Source organism: Macrotis lagotis, chromosome 6 (assembly GCF_037893015.1).
Source record: "Macrotis lagotis isolate mMagLag1 chromosome 6, bilby.v1.9.chrom.fasta, whole genome shotgun sequence".
Classification (NCBI taxonomy): Eukaryota; Metazoa; Chordata; class Mammalia; order Peramelemorphia; family Peramelidae; genus Macrotis; species Macrotis lagotis.
The window spans coordinates 225,962,402-225,988,870 of record NC_133663.1 but is presented as its reverse complement, the minus strand read 5'-3'; the positions used below and the strand labels follow the sequence as shown (position 1 = coordinate 225,988,870).

At 34.9% G+C, this 26,469-nt stretch overlaps 1 protein-coding gene across 3 annotated transcripts in view; it reads left to right on the top strand.

Moving 5' to 3' along the window:
- Positions 1-25,357, top strand: part of BMX (BMX non-receptor tyrosine kinase) — a 71,890-nt gene extending 46,533 nt beyond the window's left edge. For 2 of the 3 annotated variants that reach the window (XM_074192398.1, XM_074192396.1), the window contains exons 15-19: positions 7,648-7,864; positions 11,296-11,360; positions 16,244-16,362; positions 18,105-18,262; positions 22,934-25,357. In XM_074192398.1, coding sequence (XP_074048499.1) covers positions 7,648-7,864; positions 11,296-11,360; positions 16,244-16,362; positions 18,105-18,262; positions 22,934-23,008 — 634 coding nt within the window. In that variant the 3' untranslated portion in view covers positions 23,009-25,357. The remainder of the gene's footprint in view (positions 1-7,647; positions 7,865-11,295; positions 11,361-16,243; positions 16,363-18,104; positions 18,263-22,933) is intronic. The other variant, XM_074192397.1, reaches the window with a different exon arrangement.
- The last annotated feature ends 1,112 nt before the right edge of the window (positions 25,358-26,469 follow it).

Sequence of the window (26,469 nt, the reverse complement as noted above, 5' to 3'; positions counted from 1 at the left end):
ATTGCTATTTTTATCTCTTATTAACATTTTAATTAATTTAATAGGCTTATTGCTTATTCTCTTATTAAAATTTTTAATACTAGATTGAATACTAATGATGATAATGGGCATCTTTGTTTCACCTCTGATCTTATTGGAAATGATTTTATTTTATCCCCATTATACATACTATTTGTTGATGGCATTAGATAATATTTATTTTAAGGAAGACTCCATTTATTCCTATACTCTCTAGTGTTTGTTTTTTTTTAGGTTTTTACAAGGCAAATGGGGTTAAGTGGCTTGCCCAAGGCCATACAGCTAGGTAATTATTAAGTGTGTGAGACCGGATTTGAACCCAGGTACTCCTGATTCCAGGGTCAGTGCTTTATCCACTGCACCACCTAGTTGCCCCTAGTGTTTTTAATATAGTTATGGATGTTGTATTTTGTCAAAGACTTTTTCAGCATCTTTTTATATAATCATAAAATTTCTGTTTTTTTATTATTGATATGTTCAATTATGTTGAGTGTTTTGCTAATATTGAACTATCCCTGCCTACCTGGTATAAATCCTATCTGATCATGGTATATTATCCTGGCAATAACTTGCTGTAATCTCTTTGTCAAAATTTTATTAAGATTTTTGCATCAATGTTCATTAGGGAGATTGGTCTTTAATTTTCTTTTTCTGATTTGGTTCTTCTTGGTTTAGGTTTCAATACCATATTTGTATCATAAAAGGAATTTGGGAGAACTTCCTCTTCTCCTATTTTTCAAAAATAGTTTAGGTAGAATTGGAATTAATTGTTCCTTAAATGTTTGATAGAATTCACTTGTAAATCCATTTGGACCTGGAGACATTTTCTTACAGAATTTATTGATGGTTTCTTCAATTTTTTCTGAAATGGGATTATTTAAGTATTTTATTTGCTCTTCTGTTAATCTGAGCAATTTGAATTTTTGAAATGTTCATCCATTTCACTCAGGTTATCCAATTTATTAGCATTCCGTTTGGCAAAATAGCTCCAAATTATCTGTTTAATTCCATCCTCATTGGTGATTAGTTCACTCTTCATTTTCGATACTGGTAATTTGGTTTACTTGTTTTTGGTTTTAATTAGATTAACCAAAGGTTTATCTATTTTAATGGTTTTTCAGCTCTAAGTTTTATTTATTAGATCAATCATTTTCTTTTTTCAACATTATTTGTCTCTCTTTTGATTTTTAGAATTTCTAATTTGATTTTTAATTGGGGATCTTTAATTTGTCCTTTTTCTAGGTTTTTCAGTTGTATACCAATGCATTGATCTCCTCTTTCTGTATTAAATTATTTAGTTTCCTATTAATTTTTGTTTTATCTTTCCATGGGCCTTTATTATATGGGATTTTTATTGGATCATGATCTGAATACTATTCGTTTATTATTTCTACCTTTCTGACTGTAAGTTTTTATGACCTAGTAAATGGTCAGTTTTGGTATAGGTGCCATGTACTGCCAAGAAAAAGATGTCATGAAATTGTTGGAACAAGGGATCTCCTTAGCATCCCACAAATGGGACAGAAATTGTTTTGGCTGGATAATAGCAATGTCAACTGAATATAACTTCAATAATAATGAAGTACTGAGTGCAGAGTAAAGAACCAATTCAATTCAATAAACAAATTAAGCATATTCTATGGACTAGACATTGAGCTCTGTGGATAAAATTTATCAAAGCAAGTCCAGGAGTTTACAATCTAAAGGGAAAGACAGCACATAGAAGTAAACAGAAAAGGTATAAGGGGGAAGGGAACACATCACCAAGGGATGCCCAGTATTGTGGCAATTTTTTTCCCCTGGAGTTGAAATCAGTGAGGGAAGAAGACCAAAAGTGAAGTGAGGAGCTGAGAATTCTGTTTCTGTCTTCCATCAAGGAAACCATTGAAGAATTTGTTGCTCCATCCTCCAACCCTCCAATCAGAGGGGAAAGGGAGATCTTCTAAATCAAGACTTGAGTTAGCAATATGGCGGTGAATTTAGAAATGATGAACTTCTAAAAAAGTAAAACTCAAATTCAGGGTAGCTAGGTGATATAGTAGATAGAGCACCAGCCCTGGAGTCAGAAGGACCTAAGTACAAATTTGGATTCAGACATATACTTAATACTTACTTAGCTGTTTGACCTTGGGCAAGTCACTTAAGCCTTGCCAAAAAAGGCCCCAAAATCTCAATTTCAATATCCCAGTGATGAATCATCTTACTCTGACTTGGATTTCCCCCAAACTCCATACATTGTAAATCTAGGGAACGTCTACCCTGAGGCCCTACTCTTCTTTCTCATTGGTGACTTTCTCCATGGGGTTACCATTGTTGGAAAGATTCTGTTTCATTTCTCACTTTTTGACTTTCTCTAAGGCTTTTCCTCTTCTTTCTTCCCTAATTTATCAGAAGACTCCCCCTTTTTCCCTCCCACCCCTTTTCAACCCCACTGTAGATGTTTCTGCTCATTAGATTATGAGTTCCTTGAGGGTAGGGACTCACTTGTATTTATGACCCCAAAGCTCAGATGTAGTACATAGTAAGCATTTAGTGAAAGCTTTATGTATCTACGTATCTAGCTAACTTTGTAAAATATAGTTCATCAGTATGACATGGTATCTTTCTGGATTGTCAGTAGAGTGAAAAGAAAAGAACATTAAGTAGGAAGAGTAGCAGAATTCAAATCGTACCTTTAAAATTTACCTCTGAGACATTTAGCACTTCAATACTCAGGTATCTCATCTGAAAAATGAGCAGACTGGATTATATGGCTTTTGAGATCTCTTCTAGTTATATTTGTGATTCTCCTCTCTCTCTCTCTCTCTCTCTCTCTCTCTCTCTCTCTCTCTCTCTCTCCCTCTCTCTCTCCCTCCCTTTTCTTCCTTTCATATTTATCTATTGATTCATTTATCTATTCAATAATTCATCAAAATATCAATATATTCATTAACTCATCTATTTATTATCTATCTCTATTTCTATTTGTTAATTTATCTAGTTATCTATCTTTATTTCTTCCTTGCTTTCTTTTTCTTTTCTTCCTTCCTTTTTCCTTCCTTTCCATCCTTCTTTCTTATTTATCTATCAATTTATTGATTGATCTATTCATTCATCCATCTATTTATCCATTTATATATTCATTCATCTATCTATATATATCTATATCTCTATTCATTAATTTATCTATCCATTCATTCATCTTTCAACCATCTTATCTATTCATTCATCTATCTGTCTAACCAACATCCATCAATTAATTAATTTATTTTTTTGCCAAATCACTTCTTTTTAAAAATTTAAACTTAAATACAAAATTTGGCAAAAAAAAAATTGTCATATGTGCAGCAAAACACAGGAGTCTATAAAATAAGCATTAGATACTTTATTCAGAATTGGTCATCTTTTCTTTGCTGTTCTCTGCTGTTCACCGTTTACTTTTTCCCCTCCCTCCCCATGAAGTCTACTATTAAACATGAAGACATATATATGTATATATATATATATGCACATATATGCATATAGGTATTTACATACTCACATAAACACACAAACATATATACACATTTTAACATACATAAATTCTACCTTTGTTCTTTTTTGTGTGTCATTAATTTATATATCTATATTTGAAATTCTATTTTATCTTAGGGCCATTGTAACTTTTTAATTGTATAACCTTGAACAATTCATTTGACTTTTCTGATCCTCCATATTTCTTCATCTTTAAGATAATTTAAGATTATAATACATTTTGTGTTTACCTCACAAGGTGATATAAGACTCATAATAGATAATGTACTTTATTTTTTTCTTTTTTGAGAATTTATTTATTTTGAGTTTTGAAATTTTTCCTCTAATCTTGCTTCCCTCCCCACACCCCCAACAGAAGGCAATCTGTTAGTGTTTACATTGTTTCCCATGGTATACATTGATCTAAGTTTAATGTGATGAGAGAGAAATCACATCCTTAAGGAAGAAAAATAAAGTATAAGAGATTGCAAAATTACATAATAGGATAATGATTTTTACTTCAGCTAAAGCAAAATATATTTTGCCCCAACCTTTTACTTTTACTCTATATGTATCTCTCTACTTCAAATGAATGTCTTATAAGCAGCATATTGTAGGATTCTGGTTTTTAATCCACTCTGCTATTTGCTTATGTTTTAAGGGAGAGTTCATCCTATTAACATTCAAAGATATAATTACCAACTCTTTATTGCCCTCCATGCTATCTTCCCTGTTTGTATTTTTCCCTTTTTTCCCTTTATCCATATTCCCCAGTATTTTGTTTCTGAATATCACCACCTTCAGTGTATTTGCCCTCCTATATCAACCCCCTCTCCTTTCTTTCACCTTTTCCCTTTTCCTCTTCCTCCTTCCCTTTCTTCTGTTAGTTCCCCCTTTTCTCCTCCTTCCCACCCCCCTCCTGTTTTCCCCTTTTAATACTTAAAACATAATGTGAGTTTCTTAATTTACCTGAGTGTGTGTAAGTTAACTTTAAGCCAAGTCTGATGAGAAGAAGATTCAGGTGGTTCTAACCTCCTCCTTTGTTCCCCTTTATTTCAATAGATCTTTTGTACCTCTTAATATAATGTGATTTACTCCATCCTCCCATCTCATTACTGTTCCCCTTTTTAAGGAGGTATTGTTTTTAAATAATTCTATCTGAGTCACAGAAAAGTTATGAGTGTCCATCACTTCTGGATAAGTATATTCTCTCTAGTAGAGTTATAATTCTTGAGAGTTATTAGAGTCTTTCTCCCAGGTAGGGATATAGCCAGTTTCATCTTATTGGATAGTAGTCTCATGGATAAGTCATGAGTGTCCATTACTTCTGGCTAAGCATATTCTCTCTAATAGAATTACAATTCTCAAGAGTTATGAGAATCTTTCTCTTGAGTGGGGATATAGCCAGTTTCATCTTATTGGATAGCAGTTTTTTTCTTCATCTCCTTTTTATTAACCATATGTGTCTCTTGAGACCATCATGTGTCTCTTGAGCCTTCTGTTTGATGTCCAAATTTTCTATCTTGCTCTGGTCTTTTCATCAGGAAATGTTGGAAGTCCCCCCAGTTCATTAAAAGTTCATCTTTTCCCCTGGAAGAAAAGGCTCAGCTTTGCCAGATAGTGGATTCTTGACTGCATTCCAAGCTCCCTTGCTCTTTGGAATATCTCATTCCAGGCCTTTTGATCCCTTAATGTTGATGTAGCCAGGTTTTGCATAATCCTTACTGTGGTTCCTTGTTATCTAAATTGTTTCTTTTTGGCTGCTTGCAGGATTTTCTCTTTATCTGATGGTTCTGGAATTTGGACCCAACATTTCTTTGTGTTTTCCTTTTAGGATCTTTTTCTGGAGGGGATTGATGTATTCTTTCAATAGCTATTTTGCCCTCTGGTTTCATGATATCAGGGCAGTTTTACATCACTAAATCCTGTAATATTAAGTCCAAACTTCTTTTCTCTTCAGTGTTTTCAGGAAGTCCTATAATTCTCAGGTTGTCCCTTCTCAATGGGTTCTCCAGGTCAATGGTTTTTCTGATGAGGTATTTTACATTTTCTTCTATTTTTTTGATCTTTTGGTTTTGCTTAACAGAACATTGTTGTCTCATGAAGTCATTAATTTCCATTAATGAAGTCATTAATTGGCCTTTTCTTAGAGAAGAATTTTCTTCATTTACCTTTTGCAACTCCTTTTCCAACTGATCAGTTCTATTTTTGAAGTTTTCCATTTGCCCAATTGAGAGAATTACTTTCTTTTTGCATTTACCCAATTGAAGTTTTGAGAGAATTATTTTCCTTTTTGCATTTGCTCAGTTGAGGATCTGAGAGAATTATTCTCATTTTGCATTTGTCCAATTATGTTTTCCAATGTTTTGTTTTCTTGTTGCAAGATGTTAATTTTCTCTTGTAATGTGTTAATTTTCTCTTGAGTTTCTTTTCCCAATTTTTCCAATTGATTTTTTAAAATTCCTTCCTGATTTCTTCAAGGAAGTCTTTCTGGGCTGCAGAGCAATTCATACTCTCCTCAGAAGTGCTAGATCTCTCTGCGTTAGAATCTGATCATTCTAAATATTTCTCCATGGGTCCCCCTTTCTGCTGGTTTTTCTTCACTTTTCTAGGCTCTTGTGTTGGCAGAGGGGCTGGCTCTCAGAGGTTTGCTTTTGAAGATCCTAAGAGGCTTTGTTCACTTGGCTTAGTAATTCCAATGTTTGGCCAATAGGGGGGTGTTGGTTGTTTTTTTTTTTTTTTTCTGGAGTGATTGAAGCCCTCTCCCAATACTGGAGGGAGTAAGGAGGGAGGGAGGAGGGGCAGCAGGGTCTGAGTTGACCTTGAACAATGGGCTGAAAGCCAATCTCAGTTTCAGCTGAGTGTGCTCCTTAGTCCACACCTATGACTGAGGGGATGGGAGAGGTAGGGTGACTACTGTTTGTTCCTAGAAGAATGCTCCAAAAGTATGGAGCTCAGGTCCTGCAAAGAGTTGGAAGACCTCCCCTTCCCCTGGCCAAAGACTCCCTGCCTCTCACCAGTCTCTGAGATTAATGCTGCTCACCAGTCTCTGAGGTCAATGCCTCTCACCAAAGTCTCTGCAGCTAATGCTGGTCCTTTGACCTCCATCCCACTGCTGTCCCTGTGCTGACCCTCTGGTCTCCTCTCCTGGACCTACATTACCCTGACACAGACCTTGTTGTTAGGTGTTCATCTCCTAGCCCTTTTTTTCTGGGTTTTGTTGATCAAGTTTCTGTTAGGAGGTTTCTTTCATGTTAATTTTGAGAAGCCACAGGGAGCGCTTAAAACAGTCCCTGTCTTCTCTACACCATCTTGGCCAGAAGTCCCTAGATAATGTTCTTTAAAGTGCTTTGTAAAATTTAAATTATTATATTATTTATTATCACTGCTGTTATTATTATTATTATTATTTAAAAGATTAAATATAAAGTTCAGTGGTGAACAAAGCTCAATGCATTTTGATAGTCTAGATCAGAAATGATAGGATAATTTAAACTTGGAAAAAGAAGAAGGAATCATTCTTCCATGTAATTTTTTAAAGTCAATTTATAATACCTATAAATAATTCAGATTGGGCAATCCCTAGTCACAACTAGCCACAAGTCAGAGATTCTGGAGCAACTCTTTTCCATTCCAGAGGAGAGGTTGTACAAGAGGCACATGCCCAGTTGTCTCTTAGATGACTGGAAACCAAACCAATATTTTTTGCCCTGGAGGCAAAAATATCATTGGAATAATGGGACAAATTCTGTTTCTCTCTGCTTAATTGAAAGTTATAGGAGGAAAAAGCCATGAAGACTTCCATATATAGAGTTAATTTTAATGATGATAATAATAGCTAACATTACTGATATTAAAGTGCTTTGCAAATATTAGCTCATTGGATCTTCACAACAACCTTACTATTATCCCCATTTTATAGAGGAAAGAAAATGAGATAAACAGGTTAAGTAATTTGCATGGGGTTGCATAGCAAAGTATCAGAGGCTAGATTTGAATTGGGATCTTCCTGTTTCCAAATCCAGTAGTTTAACCACTGTACCACATAGCTGCCTCTTGATAAGTCTTCAGTAAAGACATCAGTAAAATGAAAGGGAAAAGCCCCAAATTGAAGTTTGAACAATTGATTTGTTTCAGGAAACTCAACCACCCCAAATTGGTCAAATTCTATGGTGTGTGCACTGAGAGATACCCCATCTATATAGTGACTGAGTACATCACAAATGGCTGTTTGCTCAGCTATCTGAAAAGTCATGGGAAAGAGCTCCAGCCCTTCCAGCTTCTGGAAATGTGCTATAATGTTTGTGAAGCAATGGCCTTCTTAGAGAGCCACCAGTTCATACACCGAGACTTGGTAAGCAAACCATTTTTTTTCCTAAGAAAAGGGAAAGGTGGGGCGGTTAGGTGGCGCGGTGGATAGAACACCAGCCCTGAAGTCAGGAGTACCTGAGTTCAAATTTGGCCTCAGACACTTAATAATTACCTAGCTATGTGGCCTTTGGCAAGCCACTTAACCCCATCTGCCTTGCAAAAACGTAAAAAAAATAAAGAAAAAGGGAAAGGAGTCAAGAAACTTGAACTAGTTGTGTTCAAGTCAAGTCAAGACAACAAACCTTTATTAAGCACTTACTATATAACAGGTACTGTATCAAGTGTTAGAAATAAAATAAAAATGGAAAGAATGACAATCCCAACCCTCAATACAACTCTATTGGAGAAGATAACACAAAACAAGGGGAAGGAGGCATGTGGGTAGAAACACGGTGAAGAAAATCTGGTGAGACAGAAGTGGAGCCTCGAGAGGATGGAAGTTTTCCTTAAACTGAAGACTCTAGAGGAAGCTAGTCATTCTGTGGAAGGGGACTCAGGAGTGGAGAATACTTTCATTTTGAGAAACCCAGATGTGAAATTAGGAGGCTTCTGTGGCATGGGTGGAAAAGGTTGAAAAGGCTGTAAAGGATTTTAAGAACAGATTGGGAGAAAAGATTTTTGTTTAATTAAAAGAAAGAATCTGGTCAAATCTTACCTCAGACACTAGTTGTGTGACCTTGGTGAAGTCACTTAATCTCTCTCAGTCCCAGTTGAAATTTAATAAAATAATATGCATGAAGGACTCTGAAAATCTCAAAGTGCTACATAAATGTTCTTTATTCCTGTTATAATTTATTATTATTATTATTATTGATTTAGTTTATACTAAGAATCATTAACTCTAGTCAATCATTTATTGGGAATTCAGCCTGGTATAGTAGAAATAGTAGTTGATTTAGACTTAAATTTAGACTCAAAGTTCAGCTGTTTCAGTTGGGTCTGACTCTTCTTTAGCCCATCTGGATTTGGGGGAGGGGTTGGCAAAGATACTAGAGTGGTTTGTCATTTCCTTCTCCAGCTCATTTTACAAACGAGGAAACTGAAGCAAAGAGAGTTAAATGATTTAGCTAGGGTCATCCAGTCAATAAGTATCTGAGGAAAGATTTGAACTTATATCTTCCTAATTCCAGGCCTGATTGTACCACCTAGCTGCCTCAGAATCAAAAGGCTTGTTTAAATTCCTACTCTTCATAGCTGTGTGACCCTGGGCAATTCTTTTAGTTTCTCTGAATTTGTTTTCCCCATCAAATAAGATAATATTGTAAAGCTATTAACATAGTGCCTGACACATTGTAGATGCTATCTATATACTCCCTTCCTTTTCCCTTCCTCTAAGTGTGTTTCATGGGAAATGACAGTATTTGTACCACTTCAGTTCAAATAAGATAAAGCATGTAGAATGCATTGTATCCCTTGAAGCACTGTATAAATGCTTCAGTATAAGCTATTATTCTTTAGAAAATGCACCAGAATAAAAAGACATTTGATATCACAAATCATATTATATATATGCATATAATATACATACTTATATGTCTATATTTTGATTTATATATTATATGTTCATATGTCTATAATCCATATATTTATTGTATATATGTATATAGGGATTTTTGTGTATATAGGTACTATATATGTACTATGTGTATTCAAACAAACATACATATATGTGTTTGTATACAGAAAAGAATAGAGGTTTGGAGTTTTTTTCTTTGTTTTTTTTTTAATCCAAATCTATCTTTGGCAAATGTCAACAGCTAAATAGTCTACACATTACTTAAATCTACATCATTTAATCTTGAAATGCATCTGAAGTTACTCAGAAAGGCTTCCTCTTTGAAGTAACATGGGGCTCTTTAAGAGGTAGGAATATTCACTGATAGATTTTTCTAGAGTTCCTCTTTCCCTACTTACTGTGCTTGAATGACTCTTAGTGACTGAAAGCATTGCAGTGACTCTTATAGATCAGCCATTTGGTCCTTCCAATCATAGGATCTGAGTTATGAAATAATAATAGACATAGATGTACATAGAATGTGAGCCAGGGAGCATTTTCTGACTGACTCCTTAAAAGAAGCACTATTCTCACATAAACCCTTGCTGTGAATAGAGAGTACCAATGGGAATGGTCCCCAAAGTATGCCATCACCCCAACTCTACCCCATAAACATTTGTGACAACAATCAGAATTATTATCATGGTCTTTCATCATGGTCATCATAATCATCACATTTCAAATATTTATTAACTGTGTGAACATGGGAAAAATCACTTAATTTCTTTAAAGTTCAGTATACTCATCTATTAAAAAAGACTACTCATTTCACAGCAAAAAATCTTGTCAGGATCAAATGGGATGACAGATTTGAAAGAACTTTGAAAACTATAAAGATTTGAACAATGTTGCCAAGTGTCTAGAGCCACTAAGAACTGGGTTTCAATCTTATTTCTGTTACTTAGTAACATGTGACTATGGGTTGATCATCCTCTGAGACTGTTTTTTTTTCATGTGTGATGGATAATAACTAAGGCAACAATCAAAGCTACAATGTTTATTTGGAAAACAGAATAAATGCATAGATGGATTCCCCAGTCAATTCAAAGTTCCTGAATACAGAATGAAATAGATATTATGTACTAAAAACAATCAGATGAAACCAATTAACTTAAAGAAATAATTGGACAATTTGATTTCTAATTGGAGAAAGGATTAGGAACTTCCCAAGTCGGGAAGGGGAGAATAAATGGATACATTTTCCTGAAATCAGGAAAAGAGGTGTCCCATTCCTCCTATCAGGTATCTATATTCAATTAAAGGTTCATGAAAACAATAACACATGTATGGGCTATTTTCAGAAAAGATATATGGATTGCCTGAGATATATAATTGTGAGAAAACTTCCTGCATCTGTCTTTGGATCTAACTGGATTTCTGGTCAGCATAATTAATCCTTAATTTAAGGGTCTCTAATCATCAAGTGAATCAGCTTCCCAGTCATTCAGGAACAGGTTCAAACAATGTAATAATGTTTTCTCACAAGATAGAAATTGGACTAGACCCATAAATGAACAGAAAGAAAATTGAGCTGGATTCAAAATTGGGTCATAAAATGGAGTCAATGTGTTTCATTCAATTCTCACAGATCTATAAAATAAGAAAAATAGTACATTTAGCTTATTGAGAGGTTCAAAAATATATTTTGAGCACACAATACACATATACAGATATTTATATACATGGGGACATATACAGTACTTTGAAAATTTTAAATTCTCTGTTACTGTCAGCTATTGTTATAGTCTGAGATTTTTCTTAAGTATTAACTATTACAGGAAAGCAAGACAAATGACCTGATATTTCTTTGTTCACTTCTGAGTGTTTGGTAAATTCTCTATTTTTTTCCCTCCTGTAAGGCTGCTAGGAATTGTTTGGTTGACAGTGACCTTTCAGTGAAAGTATCTGACTTCGGAATGACCAGGTAAGGCAGATGCTAAGTGAAAACAGGTAAATGGGATTTGCATGAATGTTTTCCTAAGTAATAAAATCAAAAATTGCATGGTATAGTTTAAGGAGCTGTGAACTGGTAGGCTTTGTCCTGGATTATATTCCTTGTTCTCTTTTCCTAATTTTCACTAAGTTGTGATTGCTTCAGGTCTCAGTTTCCTGATCTGTAAAATGAGACAAGGGGGGCATCTAGATGGTTATAGTATGTAGCACTGACCCTGAAATCAAGAGGAAATGAGTTCAAATTTGACCTCAGATCTTTACTAACTCTGAGTGCCTTAGGCAAGTCACTTAACTCAGCTTACCTTAAAAAAATGAGAGCAATGAATAAGATGGTCCCTTCCCATCCTAGATCTATAATCCTGTGATTTTTTTAATCTCCAAAATTCCTTTCTGCTCCAAAATTATATGAAAATAATAAAAGTTCCATAAAAATTGACTGATCACCTGAAGAAATTTCATTAAGAATTGGAAGCAGTTCAATATAAAATAGTTATTTCTTGGTTAAAAGATGGAAATAATTATGCCTTAGTCAGAGAGAAAATTTTTTTATTATCTTTTATTTATATTCTTTCTCTGTATTATCTCAAGTAATGTGATCAGTGTGTATACCTTGGCTCCACTGTTGAAATCCAAGAGCATTAATTTCTTCTTGAGGTTGCCATCCCTCTGACTAGCTTTTAATATGAGAAGTAAAAGAGTTATTACTCAGGTCCCAACCTTCTCAAAACACCACAATCACTATGTTACTGTATGCAGCTTGCACCTAGGGTGAGATCCTTGCATACTACTAGATATTTCATAATTTTGCCAGTTTTGAGAGCTTTGAAATTTTTAGAAGTCCTATTGAGTAATGGAAATTCATTCCACAGCTGTATCTTATGAAAACTTAATATGTTTAATATTTAATTGGAAAATATTAATATTTTATTATTAAGGTAGTGTTTGTTCAAATTTGCCAATGCCTTTCATTAAATCATTTTGTATATTTTTGTTAATATTTTTTATTTGCTTATGTGAGTGTATGTCATTTTCCTTAATAGAATGGAGGGCAGGGCCAATTTATTTTTTGCTTTTAATTCAAGTAGCTAGCATAATTTCTGGCACTTAGAAAGCTCATTGTAAATGATTAATTGAAAAGAGAAATTAGGATTGAATAAACCTTTAGACTTTATTGCTTATACTATAAATTCAAGTTCCTCATTGGTATGGTATGGCTATGATCTGTTGTTCTTGAAAAGAACCAAAATGATATCACTGTGTTGAGGTCGAGACACAGTGTGTCCAATGGAGGCTAACTAAACCAATACAAGTTCAGAATGTTCTCCCACAGGTTGGGCACAGATAGTCCACATTGGTATTTTGGGGTAAAGATGGCACTATATTTGTACAATTTATGTTTCTTTTGAGCTACTGCAATTCTGCTTTTCTCATAGATCATGGTGCCTTCTTTGTTTCAAGCACACTATGCTGGACAGTCCTGTGCCAATGTCTCCTGTGTCTCATAATGCATTCAGAGAGATCTTGAGCATGTCCTTGTGTCACTTCTTCTGACTTCTGACTTCCACTTCCACTTCTAAACTTCCACTTTATGTGAAGTCTTTTTAAAATAGTCTTTTAGGCAAAAGTACATTTGACAATTGAACAATGTGGCCAACCCATTAGAGTTGTACTCTCTGGAGTAGAATTTGAATGCTTGGCAGTTTAGCTTGAGGAAGGATTTCAGTGTCTAATACCTTATCTTGCCAGGTAATCTTCAGACTCTTCCTAAGACAACTGAAATAGAAACAATTCAGTTTGCTAACATGTTACTGGTAGCCTGTCCAGGTTTCACAGGCATACACAGAAGTTTTGAAGGCCATCAGTTTAATAGGCCATCTAATACCTCTTCTTTCCCACACTCTCCTTAGGAGCCTCTCAAACACTGAGCTAGCTCTGGCAGAGCATGCATCAAACTCATCATCTATATACATGCATTACTCATTAGCAAAATGAAGGAAACTGCACTAAACCACAAAGAGGATCTTTGGGTCATCAATCCCTTTGGTAGTCTGGGGAAACCTGTGGAACCCTTCTAAGAATCACTTTAAAAAAACAATTGAAGGAAATGTTGGATTTCACCTAGAGGTTGGTGAAAATTAAGACAGTATTTTTTTCCCATCCAACTTTGTGAACCCACTACAACCCATCCGTGGGAACTTCAATCAAAGGTGAAGAACCCTGCAGTAGAGATATCTGAGTTCCCTTCAAACTGTGCATACATGTTTTCAAAAGAACAGCAGGCCTGGTTCTCACCCTAGATAAGATTGGTGGAAATTTCCTTTTCATTCAATAGAAATTTTCAATGCACTAATGAATGGCGCCTTACTAAGTAAGATACCATTGTTCAACATTCCTGCTGCCACATCAGGGTTAACGCTGAGTGATTTAGAAGCAACCTTCCTTTCTCTTCCCTTTTAAAATAGTGGTAGATATTATGTTGAGAATGTTTATCCTAGCACTGGATTTCCTGTGTTGTCTTTCATTACCCTGGTTCTCAGTCTTAGCAAACTGAGTGAATGTTCACATTCTTTGGCAGGAAGGGTAGATATGAAAAGCACATCAGTGAGTTAATTAGTAAAAGAACAATTAGTGGGTGTGGAGATTTAATTTTATTTTAATGTAGTACTCCTAAACTGAACAAAGTACAAGTTGGGTTTAATGCCTGCTCTTTGCCTTAAAAAAAAATGTAAAAAGGGAGGAGTGCAGAGTTCACATTAACTTCAGAAATGATGGACTCCAACTCAAAAAAGCAGTCTTCTAAACCATCTCAAGCAAATGTGAATCTATTTTTTAAAGTGTTTTCATAAATTCAGCATTTGGAAATATATATGCTTAGTGGCATGAGTTACACTGTTTTAAAATTATTCAGTAACTCCTTTTTGGTTTATAACTTTTAATTTCTTACTTGGGAATAAATAAACTCTTGATTTGCATGACAAATTATAGCCTATAATAATTTTGATATAATGATAAGAGTTCTAGATTTGAACTCAGAAAATTTGGGTTCAAATCCTAATTTGCCTGCTACTTGTTTTATGTGGGTCAGTCATTTAACTCTTTTTGGACTTTTTTTCCTTTATTTACAAAATGAAAGGATTGAATAAAATAATCTCTAAAGTCCTTTTCAGGTCTAAATTTCTTGTTTCTATGAGTCTATATGCTCAATGTTTGCTTTTATTCCTTCTCCTACCCTTCTCTGAATTATCTGGAGACTCTTGTTTCTGACAGTAGAGAAGAGAATTGCCTGTTAGTCCCAAGACAGTTTATCCCAAAGTACACATTTCCTGGCAGCCAGGAATCCTCTCTGATGGTGCCCCACACCATTTTCTTGGAGAAATAAAGTGTAGTAATAAAGGCAGAACAAGTATAATCTTACTCCATGGTAGTACCTGTGTAGTTCTTCTGTACTTATACCTAAAAGTCCTCTCTGGTCACATGCTATAGAAACCTGCATTCAACATGACTATCTTTGCTTCTTCACTAGAACATATTCTTGAACTCATCCTTGAGTTGAAGGATATGATGATTGTTATTCCTTTTCCTCCTTCTACTTCTTACCAAAAGATGGGGCCTAGATTCTCTAGAAAAATAACTTTCTTCTCTATAACCCATCATAAAACCTTTCTTGAAAAGACTGGGGCATACAAGTCAGGTTTCTTAACTAGCCCATTGAGTTTTTTCCCTGTCTCATTCTCTAAGGGTATAAAGACATGGTTTTCTAACACTTTAAAGCTGGAAGTGACTTTAGAGATGATTTCATTTTATGGATAAGGAAATAGAAACAGAGAGAGGTTAAATGACTTTGTAAATCTGGTTTTGACCGATAGAATCAGAATTAGAAAACAGTTCTTTTTATTTATAATCCCTTAAACTTCTATAACTCTCCCATTGAACCAAGGAATTTAAGGATTATAACATGAGAAATGGAAAAAAAAACAACAACTTCTTGTATTTTTTATTTTCTGGAAGGTGCCAATCTAGATCTTTGGATTTGCAGACTTTTAAAGTTTTTGTTTTTTGCAAGGCAAATGGGGTTAAGTGGCTTGCCCAAGGCCACACAGCTAGGTAATTATTAAGTATCTGAGACTGGATTTGAACCCAGGTACTCCTGACTCCAAGGCTGGTGCTTTATCCACTACACCACCTAGCAACCCCTAAAGTTCTTTTCAAAAAAAAATCCTTTCCCTTAGAATTGACCAATCAACTGCTTCTAATATCTATAATTAGAGTAAACCTCTTAACAACTTTCTGATTTTCATATTTTCCCTACGTTATATATTACTGATTTCTGATCCCATAGCAATTTAGTTTCTTCTTTGAATCATTTCCCCCAATGGAAGATTATTATTTTAACCATCCCATTAGCAATATCTTAAGTGAGTTTTGGGTGTTTTAATTTTTATTCAAGTTAAATTATATTCACTGAAGCCTTCTGCTTTGTGAGATATTATGTTATTCTTAAGCCTTTAACAATAATTGTTTCTCTTGGAAAATCTATGAATAAAATTAATATCTAGCCTTGGTAACCTAAAAACATAAAAAAAATGTACTTTTGTTAAACTTAAAATCCACAAATGGTCTCTTGCTAAATTTATATTTGGAAATTCTGCAAGAGGTTAAGGAAGAAAGGGTATTAGACTGATCCTCAGAAAACTCCTTAGGTCTTTATTCTAATTGTAATTTCTATGCTCAAAGATGCTGCTAGAAAATCTTTAGAACATATTTAGTGGTTTGAAGTGAATTGAAATAAAAGGAACTAAGGGTTTCTTGCTCAGATGCTGGCCTGAGTTTCATAATCTCTTTTGTTTCTTCCAGATATGTTCTTGATGATCAATATGTCAGCTCAATAGGAACAAAGTTCCCAATCAAGTGGTCAGCACCAGAAGTCTTTCATTACTCCAAATATAGCAGCAAGTCAGATGTATGGGCCTTCGGTAAGAGCGCTGTCATTTAGGGCAGCATGGTTAGTCGAGAAGCTAACTTGTCAAAGGAGAAATATCAGAGTAAGAGCAACAGCAGCAGCAAAAAACACAATTGAGGCACTAAAACATTTGAAACATTAAAGTAAATGCCCTAAAATGACAAGCAATAACTTGCAAGAGGTTACCAAAGATGGGGAGACATTCTTGATAATGCATTTAATGTCAAAAGCATGCTGGGTGGTATATTTCCTGTTGGTCTCTTCCCACATAAAAGGGATGTATACAGTTTTCTAACCATGAGTTAGAATGTTATTTAATAATAACATTAAGATTATGGCTACATAAAGGTCAAATTTAATTGGTTTGAATATTTAGAGACAACAGTTAGAATAAGTTTAAGAGACTTGGTATCTGAAAGCATTTTGATCCACAATATACCTTGATCTGTTTTTGAATAAAAACTTACATTTTAATTCATTATCTTAAAGAAGCCCTATAGAAATGTCATTATAGATCATAAGTGAAGATCAACTCTAAGATTGTTGGTCTTAGGGGCTTACTACTTAAAATTTTTCTTGTTATTGTTGTTTTAATATGTTCTTATGGTTTCATCCATTTGAGAAGCTTCCAAGGTATATTTTATAATCTTTGAGAGTTTTCTGGGGGCATTGAATGCTTCTAAAGCAAGTATGTGTCAGAGACAGTACTTGAAACCACCAATTCTTTCCAATTTCAAGGCACCATGACTCTGGTAACTACACCATGCTATATTTTTGTATTTTAGTCATTTTCATTTGTGTCCAATTTCTTTGTGACCCCAGTTAGAGTTTTCTTGACAAAGCTGCTGGAGTGATTTGCCATTTCCTTCTCCAGCTTGTTTTGTTATTTGTCTTTTGTTCTTGAAGAAGACCATGACATCAGGGAGATAATGTCATGACATGCACATGAATTCGATGAATGAAGGGGTGCTGTGCAAAGTCACCAGACTCACTTTCTCCTCCAGAGTCACCTGGATACAGTAGCCAGATATGAATCAGGATGTTTGGAGATGGTAGTGTATCTGAGGCAATCAGGGTTAAGTGAGTTGCCCAAGATCACACAGCTAGTAAGTGTCTGAACACATTTGAACTCAGGTCCTCTTGACTCCAGGGCTGGTGCTCTATCCACTGTACCATCTAGCTGCCCTTGCTAAATTTTTAGTAATTTGCAAACTGTTAAAGGGGAAAAAAGAGGGAAATTGTCACAAATATGTGTGAAGCCTGCTCAATTTATTGCACCAATGAAGAGAGAATTTCATACCAATGAACTTTGGGACTGTGATTACAATTATATATAAAATTTAACTATGCCTGAGACAATGTAGAGAAAAGTGTACTGGATTTGAAATCAGAGGACGTGTCTGATTCCTCATTCTGTCATATACTATGGGATCTTGAGAAAGACTTCTAGGTCTCAGTTTCCTTATTTATAGATGAGTTCTTAGTTCCCTTCCAGCCCTAAGTAAATTAAAATACGTTTTACTCTAAATCCCTCTCCCTTGGAAGCAATGTTCAATGGAGAGTATCTGGTGACTTGCTACCTCTGATAAAGAGTGATCTATTGTATTCACTTATTTTTACTGGAAGTTCATTTGACAATTCCTCTGTCCTCTGGCATTTTCTGTTGTTGTAGCAGGGGTTGGTTTGTGATTGTGAATGTTAATGTTGCTGTGCTTGTTGTAGTTTAATCATAGATTTTCTCTTGATTCTTTGTAGGAATCCTGATGTGGGAAGTGTTCAGTTTGGGGAAACAACCCTATGAACTCTATGATAATAGGGATGTGGTGACAAAAGTTTCCCAAGGTTATCGGCTCTATCGGCCACAGCTAGCTTCGGACAACATCTATCAAATAATGTACAGCTGTTGGCATGAGGCAAGCTATAATGACAATACATAGCATTTATCTTATTTGATCCTCCAAGTAATTTTGTCCATTAGAAGCTATCATTGTTTCCATGTAACAAATAAAGAAACTGATATACTCAGGGTCTTAGAGTAAGTAAAATAATTCCTTATGAGAAGGAATTTGAATTCAGGTTTTTCTGACTCCAAGTCTAGCATTCTATCCAGCTATACAACTGACACACAATGATTGCTCTAGTAAGCTGTTATCATCAAGATGGACTGGAAGCTTGTCTGTTGTCCATTGGTCATAAAGAGAATGTCAAGAAGATCCTTGCACATAGGGTGGACCAACTATGTCAACTTAGAGAAAGTGGTAATGAAGGATTTTATCATATACATATATATATATATATATATATATATGTATATATATGAGATATATGCATAGTTGAATTGCAATCCGCATCACTGAACAGAATGCCCACATCAATGAAATCACAGATTGATTTGAATGTTTGTGTTGAGAGGGAAGGATAGGAATTAAATCTGTGATTTTATTGGTATAAGAAACTCTCAGAGGAGGAAGTTCCTTCTATCCATTCAGGTTGATACCTTCTTCACAATGTATAGGTGTCAATCAGAGGTATTAAAAATGGAGATTCTAGAGAGCTCTCATCCAGATTAAAATATAATGGGGAAATATTTAGAAAAATAAAAATACAATAATCTATAGCTAAAATTACATTTTAAAACTATGTCAATATACAGCCCTAGAGATCCTTCTGCACAGATTAGTGGACCCACTTATATTTGAATTTTACTCCACTGTATAGGCCTAGATCACTTAAAGATTAATTGACTTGGTCACAGCACTAATAGCTTAGATGTTTACTTACCCAAGATTATGCAGTTTGTATTAGAAGTAGCATTTGAAACCATCTAGGTTCTTCCAAGTTCTAAGACAAGTCCTCTATTCATTTTCCTTCTCAAAAACTCTTTCTATTGACCAATATCAAAAAAGAGATAATGAAATGATAGTATCTGATATTATACAACCAAACAAGGGAAGGCAGAACATTGCCATGTTGTCTTCCCTCATGAAATTTACTAATAACACTTAGAAAACCCATAGCTATTCTCCCAGTAAATTAAAACAACAGCAATAGCAAACCATCAAATAATTATAGAAATGGGTAAGATTAATTGTATTCAAATGAGTTTTTATGAGGTGGTAAGTACAATAGAGTGGCAGATAAGGATTCCCATTCATTTATTCATTTCAGTTTTTATTATTCAGTCATTTTGTTCTTTGTGACACTATTTGGGGTTTCTCTGGCAGAGATATTAGAATGGTTTGCCATTTCCTTTTCCATATCATTTTACAGAAGGGGAAACTGAGGCTAGCAGGGTTAGTGACTTGCCTAGAGTCACATAGCTATTAAACATCTGAGTCCAAATTTGAACTCAGATCTTCTTGACTCAAGGTTTGGCATTCTATCCATTGCACCACCTAGCTGGATGTTTATATATCTATTTATTCATAAATTTGTTCTATGGATAGGCAGAGGTAGATAGAAAGGCATTCCAAAAGGTGAAGTAGCAAAAGTTCGAAGCCTGGAATGACCATATCACACACAGCAAAGCTGCAGAGCTAAAGGAAAGTATTTTGCTAGGGAATTAGGGAGGGACAAAGTTGGAAGGAAAGTTTGGACAAGCTTTTTGAAGAATTTTAAATCCCAAGGTAGGGAATAGCACAAATTTGAGTGACTGAAAGTTTTTGAGAATGCTCCAAAATGAAAGATCATTTTGACATCTGAATGTAGGATAGATCAGAACATGACAGAGGCTCTAGGCAGGGAAGTCATTTAAGAAGTTATTGAAGTAATCCAGGTCTTAAAATTTAAGAACATATGATAAAGTGGAAAGAGGACTGGATTTGAAATCAAATAACAGAAGTTTCTGTCCTATGTCATACACAGCATGATATCCAGAGCAAGTCACTGGGTCTGACTGTCACTGGCCCTCAGTTTTCTCACATGTAAAATATTGCCTAAATGTCTCTTTCAACTCTCTCTATGCCTAGATTCAGTTGGACTCAAAGGAAATAGAATGAAAGATTTGTTTTAGAAAACTTTATAAAGGAAGAATTGAAGGGATTTTGTGACTAAATAATTAAAGTGTCCAGAAAGTCTTAGTGCAGCTTTAAGATTAGAAATACTTAGCTAAAAACACACACATACATGGATGTGCACATTCACATATTCTTTATATATTCCAATGTTTATTTACATCTGTACATATGCATGCATATATCAGTATATACATTTATTCATAAAGGTAGATTGACAGAAATAGATAGATAAATGATAGGTCTAACATTTATCTAACCTTAGGATTTTCAAATTGCTTTTCATGTTTTATCTAATTTAATCTTCACAATAACCCTGTGGAACATGAATGCTTTTGTCCCTATTTGACAGGTGAAGAAACTGAGGCTGTCATAGGTTAAGTGTCTTAACCATGGATACTGCTAGCAAATGTCCGAGGCAGAATTCAAATGTAGACTTTCTTGACTTAAAGTTCAGCACTTTAACCTAACTAGGTTAACCTAACCTGTCAGCTAACTGCTATCATAATAAATAAAAATAGTGGAAAAATAATAGACTATCATCTATGATATGCAACATCTATACACACACACACACACACACACACACACACACACACACACACACACACACCCATACTTTGAAATATGCTTGTATAAATACATATAAGGATGTGTGAAGTAGGGGCAGCTAGGTGGCATAGTGGATAAAGCACCAGCCTTGGAGTCAGGAATACCTGGGTTCAAATCCGGTCTCAGACACTTAATAATTACCTAGCTTTGTGGCCTTGGGCAAGCCACTTAACCCAGTTTGCCTTGCAAAAACCTAAAAAAAAAGGATGTGTGAAGTCAACTTAAACAGAAAACCATTTATTAAATTTTCAGTGTGAGCCATTTACACTAGGAAATTTGGCAAATACTACATTTAAGGACTTGATTTATTGTTTTGTGGATTGTCTAAACTTAAGAAAGTGTTAAGTATGCAACTCAAATGTAATATTATGTTTTCCTTACATTTTTTCCTACAGCTTGTTTTTAGAAATTTACCACATATCCCTGCATATATCCACATATATCCACATATATTTGCATATATAAATTTATCTAGAAAGTAGCAAATGGCACCAAAGACTTGGATCTGGATAACTTAGATGCAACGTGATGCTATTGACAGGCTTAGAGAAGTTAGAAGAGAAGTTGACTTAGCAGTGTAACGTGACAAGATTTGTCATATTGAATATGAAGCAATAGCAGGACACTCAGGGACCCTAAAATGAGTTGAGAAAGACTTCATGAAGAAGAACCGCTTAATACTTGTTTGAAGATAAAAATGATGTTAGTGGGTTTTGTTTCACCCCCACTTCTATCCCCATCTCTAGCAGTGCTGCTGAACACCTAAGTTTCTTACCAGACTGAGGTGGGAAATCTAGAAATATGGATCTAGTATGAAGCAGGTCAAGGGAACACAAGGCAGCAGTCTGGCTGCCAAATCCAAGATAGGAAAAGAAATATTCCATTCAGACTCACAGATAAGAGTGAGAGATAGGTTACCAATATGCAGAAGAGTCCTTGAGGGCTCAAAACATAATTCTTGCAGATACCTCCTCTACCTGGAAAGCTTTGTGCTATTATTACAACAGCTTACATTCATATAAAATTTTATAGTTTACAAAGGGCTCTCCTCAAAAACAACCCTATGCACAAAATGAAACCTATTTTCAGTGCTGGCCAACATGTTGCTGCATTTGTTTATTTATATGTACTTAATTGATACAGTTTAGGCTAGGGGAAGGGGATGAGTTAGTGGATAGTGTCAAAAAGGCTAAAAAAAGGAAATATGATCCTTAATAAAATATTTTTTAAAAAAGAAAACAGAAATCCAGAAGAACCCCCCCCCCCCAACTACTTTGTTAAATTCAAAGTACACTTAAACTAACCATCACAATTTGATGGATACAGTCAATAGAGTACTGGCACTGGAGTCAGAAGGATGAGGTCAAATCCAGTTTGAGGGGCATATAGGTGGTGCTGTGGATAGAGCACTGTCCTGGAGTCAGGAGGACCTCAGTTCAAATCCAGCCTCAGTCACTTAATACTTACTTGAACTTGGACAAGTCATTTAACCCCATGGTCTTGACAAAAAAAGACAAAAAAATCCAACTTGATAATTTTTAACTTCAAGTATCTGACTTTGGTCAGGTCACTTTAACCCCATGGCCTTGCCAAAGGCAAAAAAAATAATTTTTTCAGTATATTCCAAGGGACTCAGTGAAAGGATAGAAGAGAGGATATAGGAATTTCAGATTCCTGTGCTGTACCACTGTATTAGAATGTAGGCAAGAGCTAGACCCATCTCCTCTAAAAGAAAATAGTAACAGTTCCTGGGCATGTGATAATTTAGGGACATGAATGGCGAACTCCAGAACTTGGAGCCACAAACTTATTTTCATACCTGATTTATAAAATTTGGCTGATTTCAGCAGTCTCCCAAGAGATAAGAACATTTCCTTATAGAATGGATAGATACTTTTTGTTGCTAATAATATTGTAGATGATCAATCAAGTCAAACAATGACTTTTCTTTTCGTTTAGCTTCCAGAAAAACGTCCCACATTTCATCAACTCATATCTTCTATTGATATGCACCGGGAAGATGACAAGCCTTGAAAAAAAGAAAATGGATGAAATGCATAGAATGGACATAAATTTTGGCAAATATCTTCATTCTTTTTAAGGGAAGTAGAAAGGACCGAGCTTTCTATAGTTTAGATGCTTCTACTGGGTGTTATCTCATTTATTATATTGTCCTTTATAACCTAGATGGATAACAAAACAAGGAAGGAAAGTTTCCAGAGATTTTTTTCATCTGACTAACCTTTACTGATATTCCTTCTAAGAGAACAATACTCCCTTGATGAAAAAAGAATTACATTTTGTGCCTATTTCTATTAAAAGATGGTTACTCTTTGCTACTTTTGTAAATTAAACAGGAATTTAAAATGATTAATTTATTGAGGTTTATTTTATTGGACTGGATTCTTTTTTTCCCCTTAGATTATCATTTAGATTTAGATCAGAAAGGGACTTAAAAGATCAATAACTCAGCCCCCTCGTTCAGAGAGGAGAAATCAGCCTTTAGAGGTCAAATCTTCAAGTATCTGAACTAGAATTTGAACACAAGTCATCCTCAAAAACTTTTTAAAAAAGCAACATGGTGATTATGGTAATTTTGACATGCTGTCAGGTTTGTTAATTCACACTTTAATCCCCACCATGTACTATTTCTGCAACATGGTACCCTGCCACCAGGTTACATAGTCTGTGGTTCAACAAATAATCATAATATTTGGGTGAAAGTCTTATTAGAACTACAAATGCTTCTACAGATGGCATAAAAATTAAGTGCTATGAATAGTCATTTATGGTGGTTCCCCTGACCTACTAGTGTTTTCTTCAAACATAACCCCCCATATTTATTTTGGGTTTTTTGCATATATAAAAATAGAATCCCCTAAGTTCCTTGAAGGTAGGAACTGAATCATTTTTGTCCCCAGTGTATAGGAAGTATTTAATAATTTTTTTGCTGATTAATGATGACTATCTCACTTCATTGTTGGACAGGTTCAGTAATAGGGAAATTCTATTAAGACAAAATTATCCTCTCTGTATCTTCTGTCCTTTGATCCTAGATCTCAATTTGATAAATCTAATTTCTCTTCCACAGGAAAGCATTGTCCTTGATGATGACATTTTGTTGGTTCAATAAGAATCAAATTCCTGAGATGTGGCATTTGAAGCATGCTTTATATAAAACCAATTTGTGGTAGGATGACTTCTCAGTGTAATCTATGATGACTCTTTAGAAAGACTGTGATATTTAAGTAACAGACTTAGTCTTAGCAAACTTTTGCCTTTATATTCATGGGTCAAATGAAAAGTTTGACTTTGGAGGGGAAAAAAGTTCTATATTCATTACATATTATATTACAAGTTGCTTTTGCCTTGCTCCCATTTCTTTTAATCTTTACAAGAGTTCAGGGAATCACAGAATTTTGGTACCTAGACATTTTAGATATTATCAAATTGAATATCTTCATTTCATAAAGAATGAAACCAAAACTCCCAGAATATTCTTTCTGATCAATTTTGTTGTTGCTGTTTCATGACAGGTGATGAAATGTATTATTCGACTATAGGTTTACATGTTCCTCAGCATCACCTCCATTGTAAAAGAGAATTTATCAAGCTTCCTGTCTGTGTATGGTTGCTATACATGGGGCAACCAATCTTCTATAAACTTTACAGAAACTTTAACTTTGTCTTTAAAATTTATTGAAAGTTTCAACTTGATACTTTTGCAGAAAATTTAAAGTTTTAGCAAAGTGAGTGGCAAATAGAAAATGCTTTATGAATGTATATTGAGGGAGTAGCTAGGTAGAGCAGTGGATAGACCACTAACTCTTAAATCAGGAATACCTGAGTTCAAATTTGGCCTCAGGCACTTGATAATTACTATGTGACCTTGGGAAAGTCATTTACCTCCAGTGATTTTCAGAAACCTAAATAAATAAATGTATGTTGACTTTACAACTTTTCCACTAAACCTAGTCAATGGGTATTTAAATACAAGCATTCAAGGAACTTGTGAACTAGTTGAGGAGACTCAATGCACATGATAACACACAAAAGTATAAGGAAATATAGAATTTGTTGCTCGATTTGTATAAGATGGTAGGAATCCAGGGGATTGTAGAACTTCAGTGCTAGAAATGAGAGACAATGGCTGAATTCATAAGAAAAGGACTGGTAAAGGAGGTGGATATTGACCTAGGGTATTGGACAGAAATTTCAAGCTGCCCATAGACCACAACTCTCTTGGATTCTTATTGTCAGATTAAAATATAATTGGGGGGGGGACAGCTAGTTGGTACAAGGAATAGAGCACTAGCCCTGGAGTCCGGAGGACTGAATTCAAATCCAGCCTCAGACACTTAATACTTACTTAGCTGTGTGACCTTGGGCAAGTGACTTAACTCCATTGCCTTGAATATATATATATATATATATATATATATATATATATATATGTACATATATATATATGTATATATATATATACAATTGGGAAATATTTAACAAAAAAGTAAATACAGTATAAATAATAGGATTCTTATATTCATTTCACTGTTTCCTTTTCTATTTGAATTTGACACATCTTGTATAGAGTAAGGGTATGGTAGCACAAAAGTAGATGTTTATTACCTCTCATCCTATACATCTAGAGAAGGCTGTCATCAACCCACTCCTGAATGTTTGCAATATTTTCCTAATTAAGATTCCTGTTTCTAGGCTCTCCTTTCTCTAATTCATTTTCTATGTGACTGCCAAATTGATGTTTTCTAAAACCTAAATCTGGTCATATCAGTTTCCTGCTTTTATAAAAAAATATGTGGTGATTCCCTGTTGCTGGGGTCCTAATTAATGATCCACCTCTTTAACATTCAGATCTGCTCTGAGTGTCCTTCCTGGGTCCTTGCTAAAACCAGAAATTTTAACTATAACTGTTCCTACAACCCCTATCTCCTACTTCTTGCCCAAGGTCTTTGGGCTCTTGTGTGTTTGTTATATTGTGTGTTGGGTCCTGTGTGTTGGCCTTATGCAAAGGTCAATCAAATGCTTCCTGCACTTGGAGTATTCTTTGATTTACAAAAAATCTTTTTTACAAGCATGTGTTATTTCTTTATTAGAAGTTCTGTCCTTCTGGTGGTGCTCACTTCTGACCTCCAGATGCACAACTATTTGAGATAATTTCTTCTTTCTTCCAAACTCTTTCCTTATATCAACGAGGGATCTCAGAAACCTCTTTGCTAGAGCATCTCAGTGCACATGCCTGCACAATGCCCAATAAAATGCCATCTTTCTTGGGAGAGAGCTCATGTCTTGTGAATTGCTTCTTATACCAATGCTAACCCCAATATTATTGTGTGACCCCCAATAGTATTGCCTCTGAAATCAAAGACACACTCTTTATCCCAGCATTTAAAGGCCACAACTGTCTGACTTCAGTCTTGTTGACATAGACTCTAGATCTATGAACTAAAAAATTACTTAGTATTTGATAGTAGTAG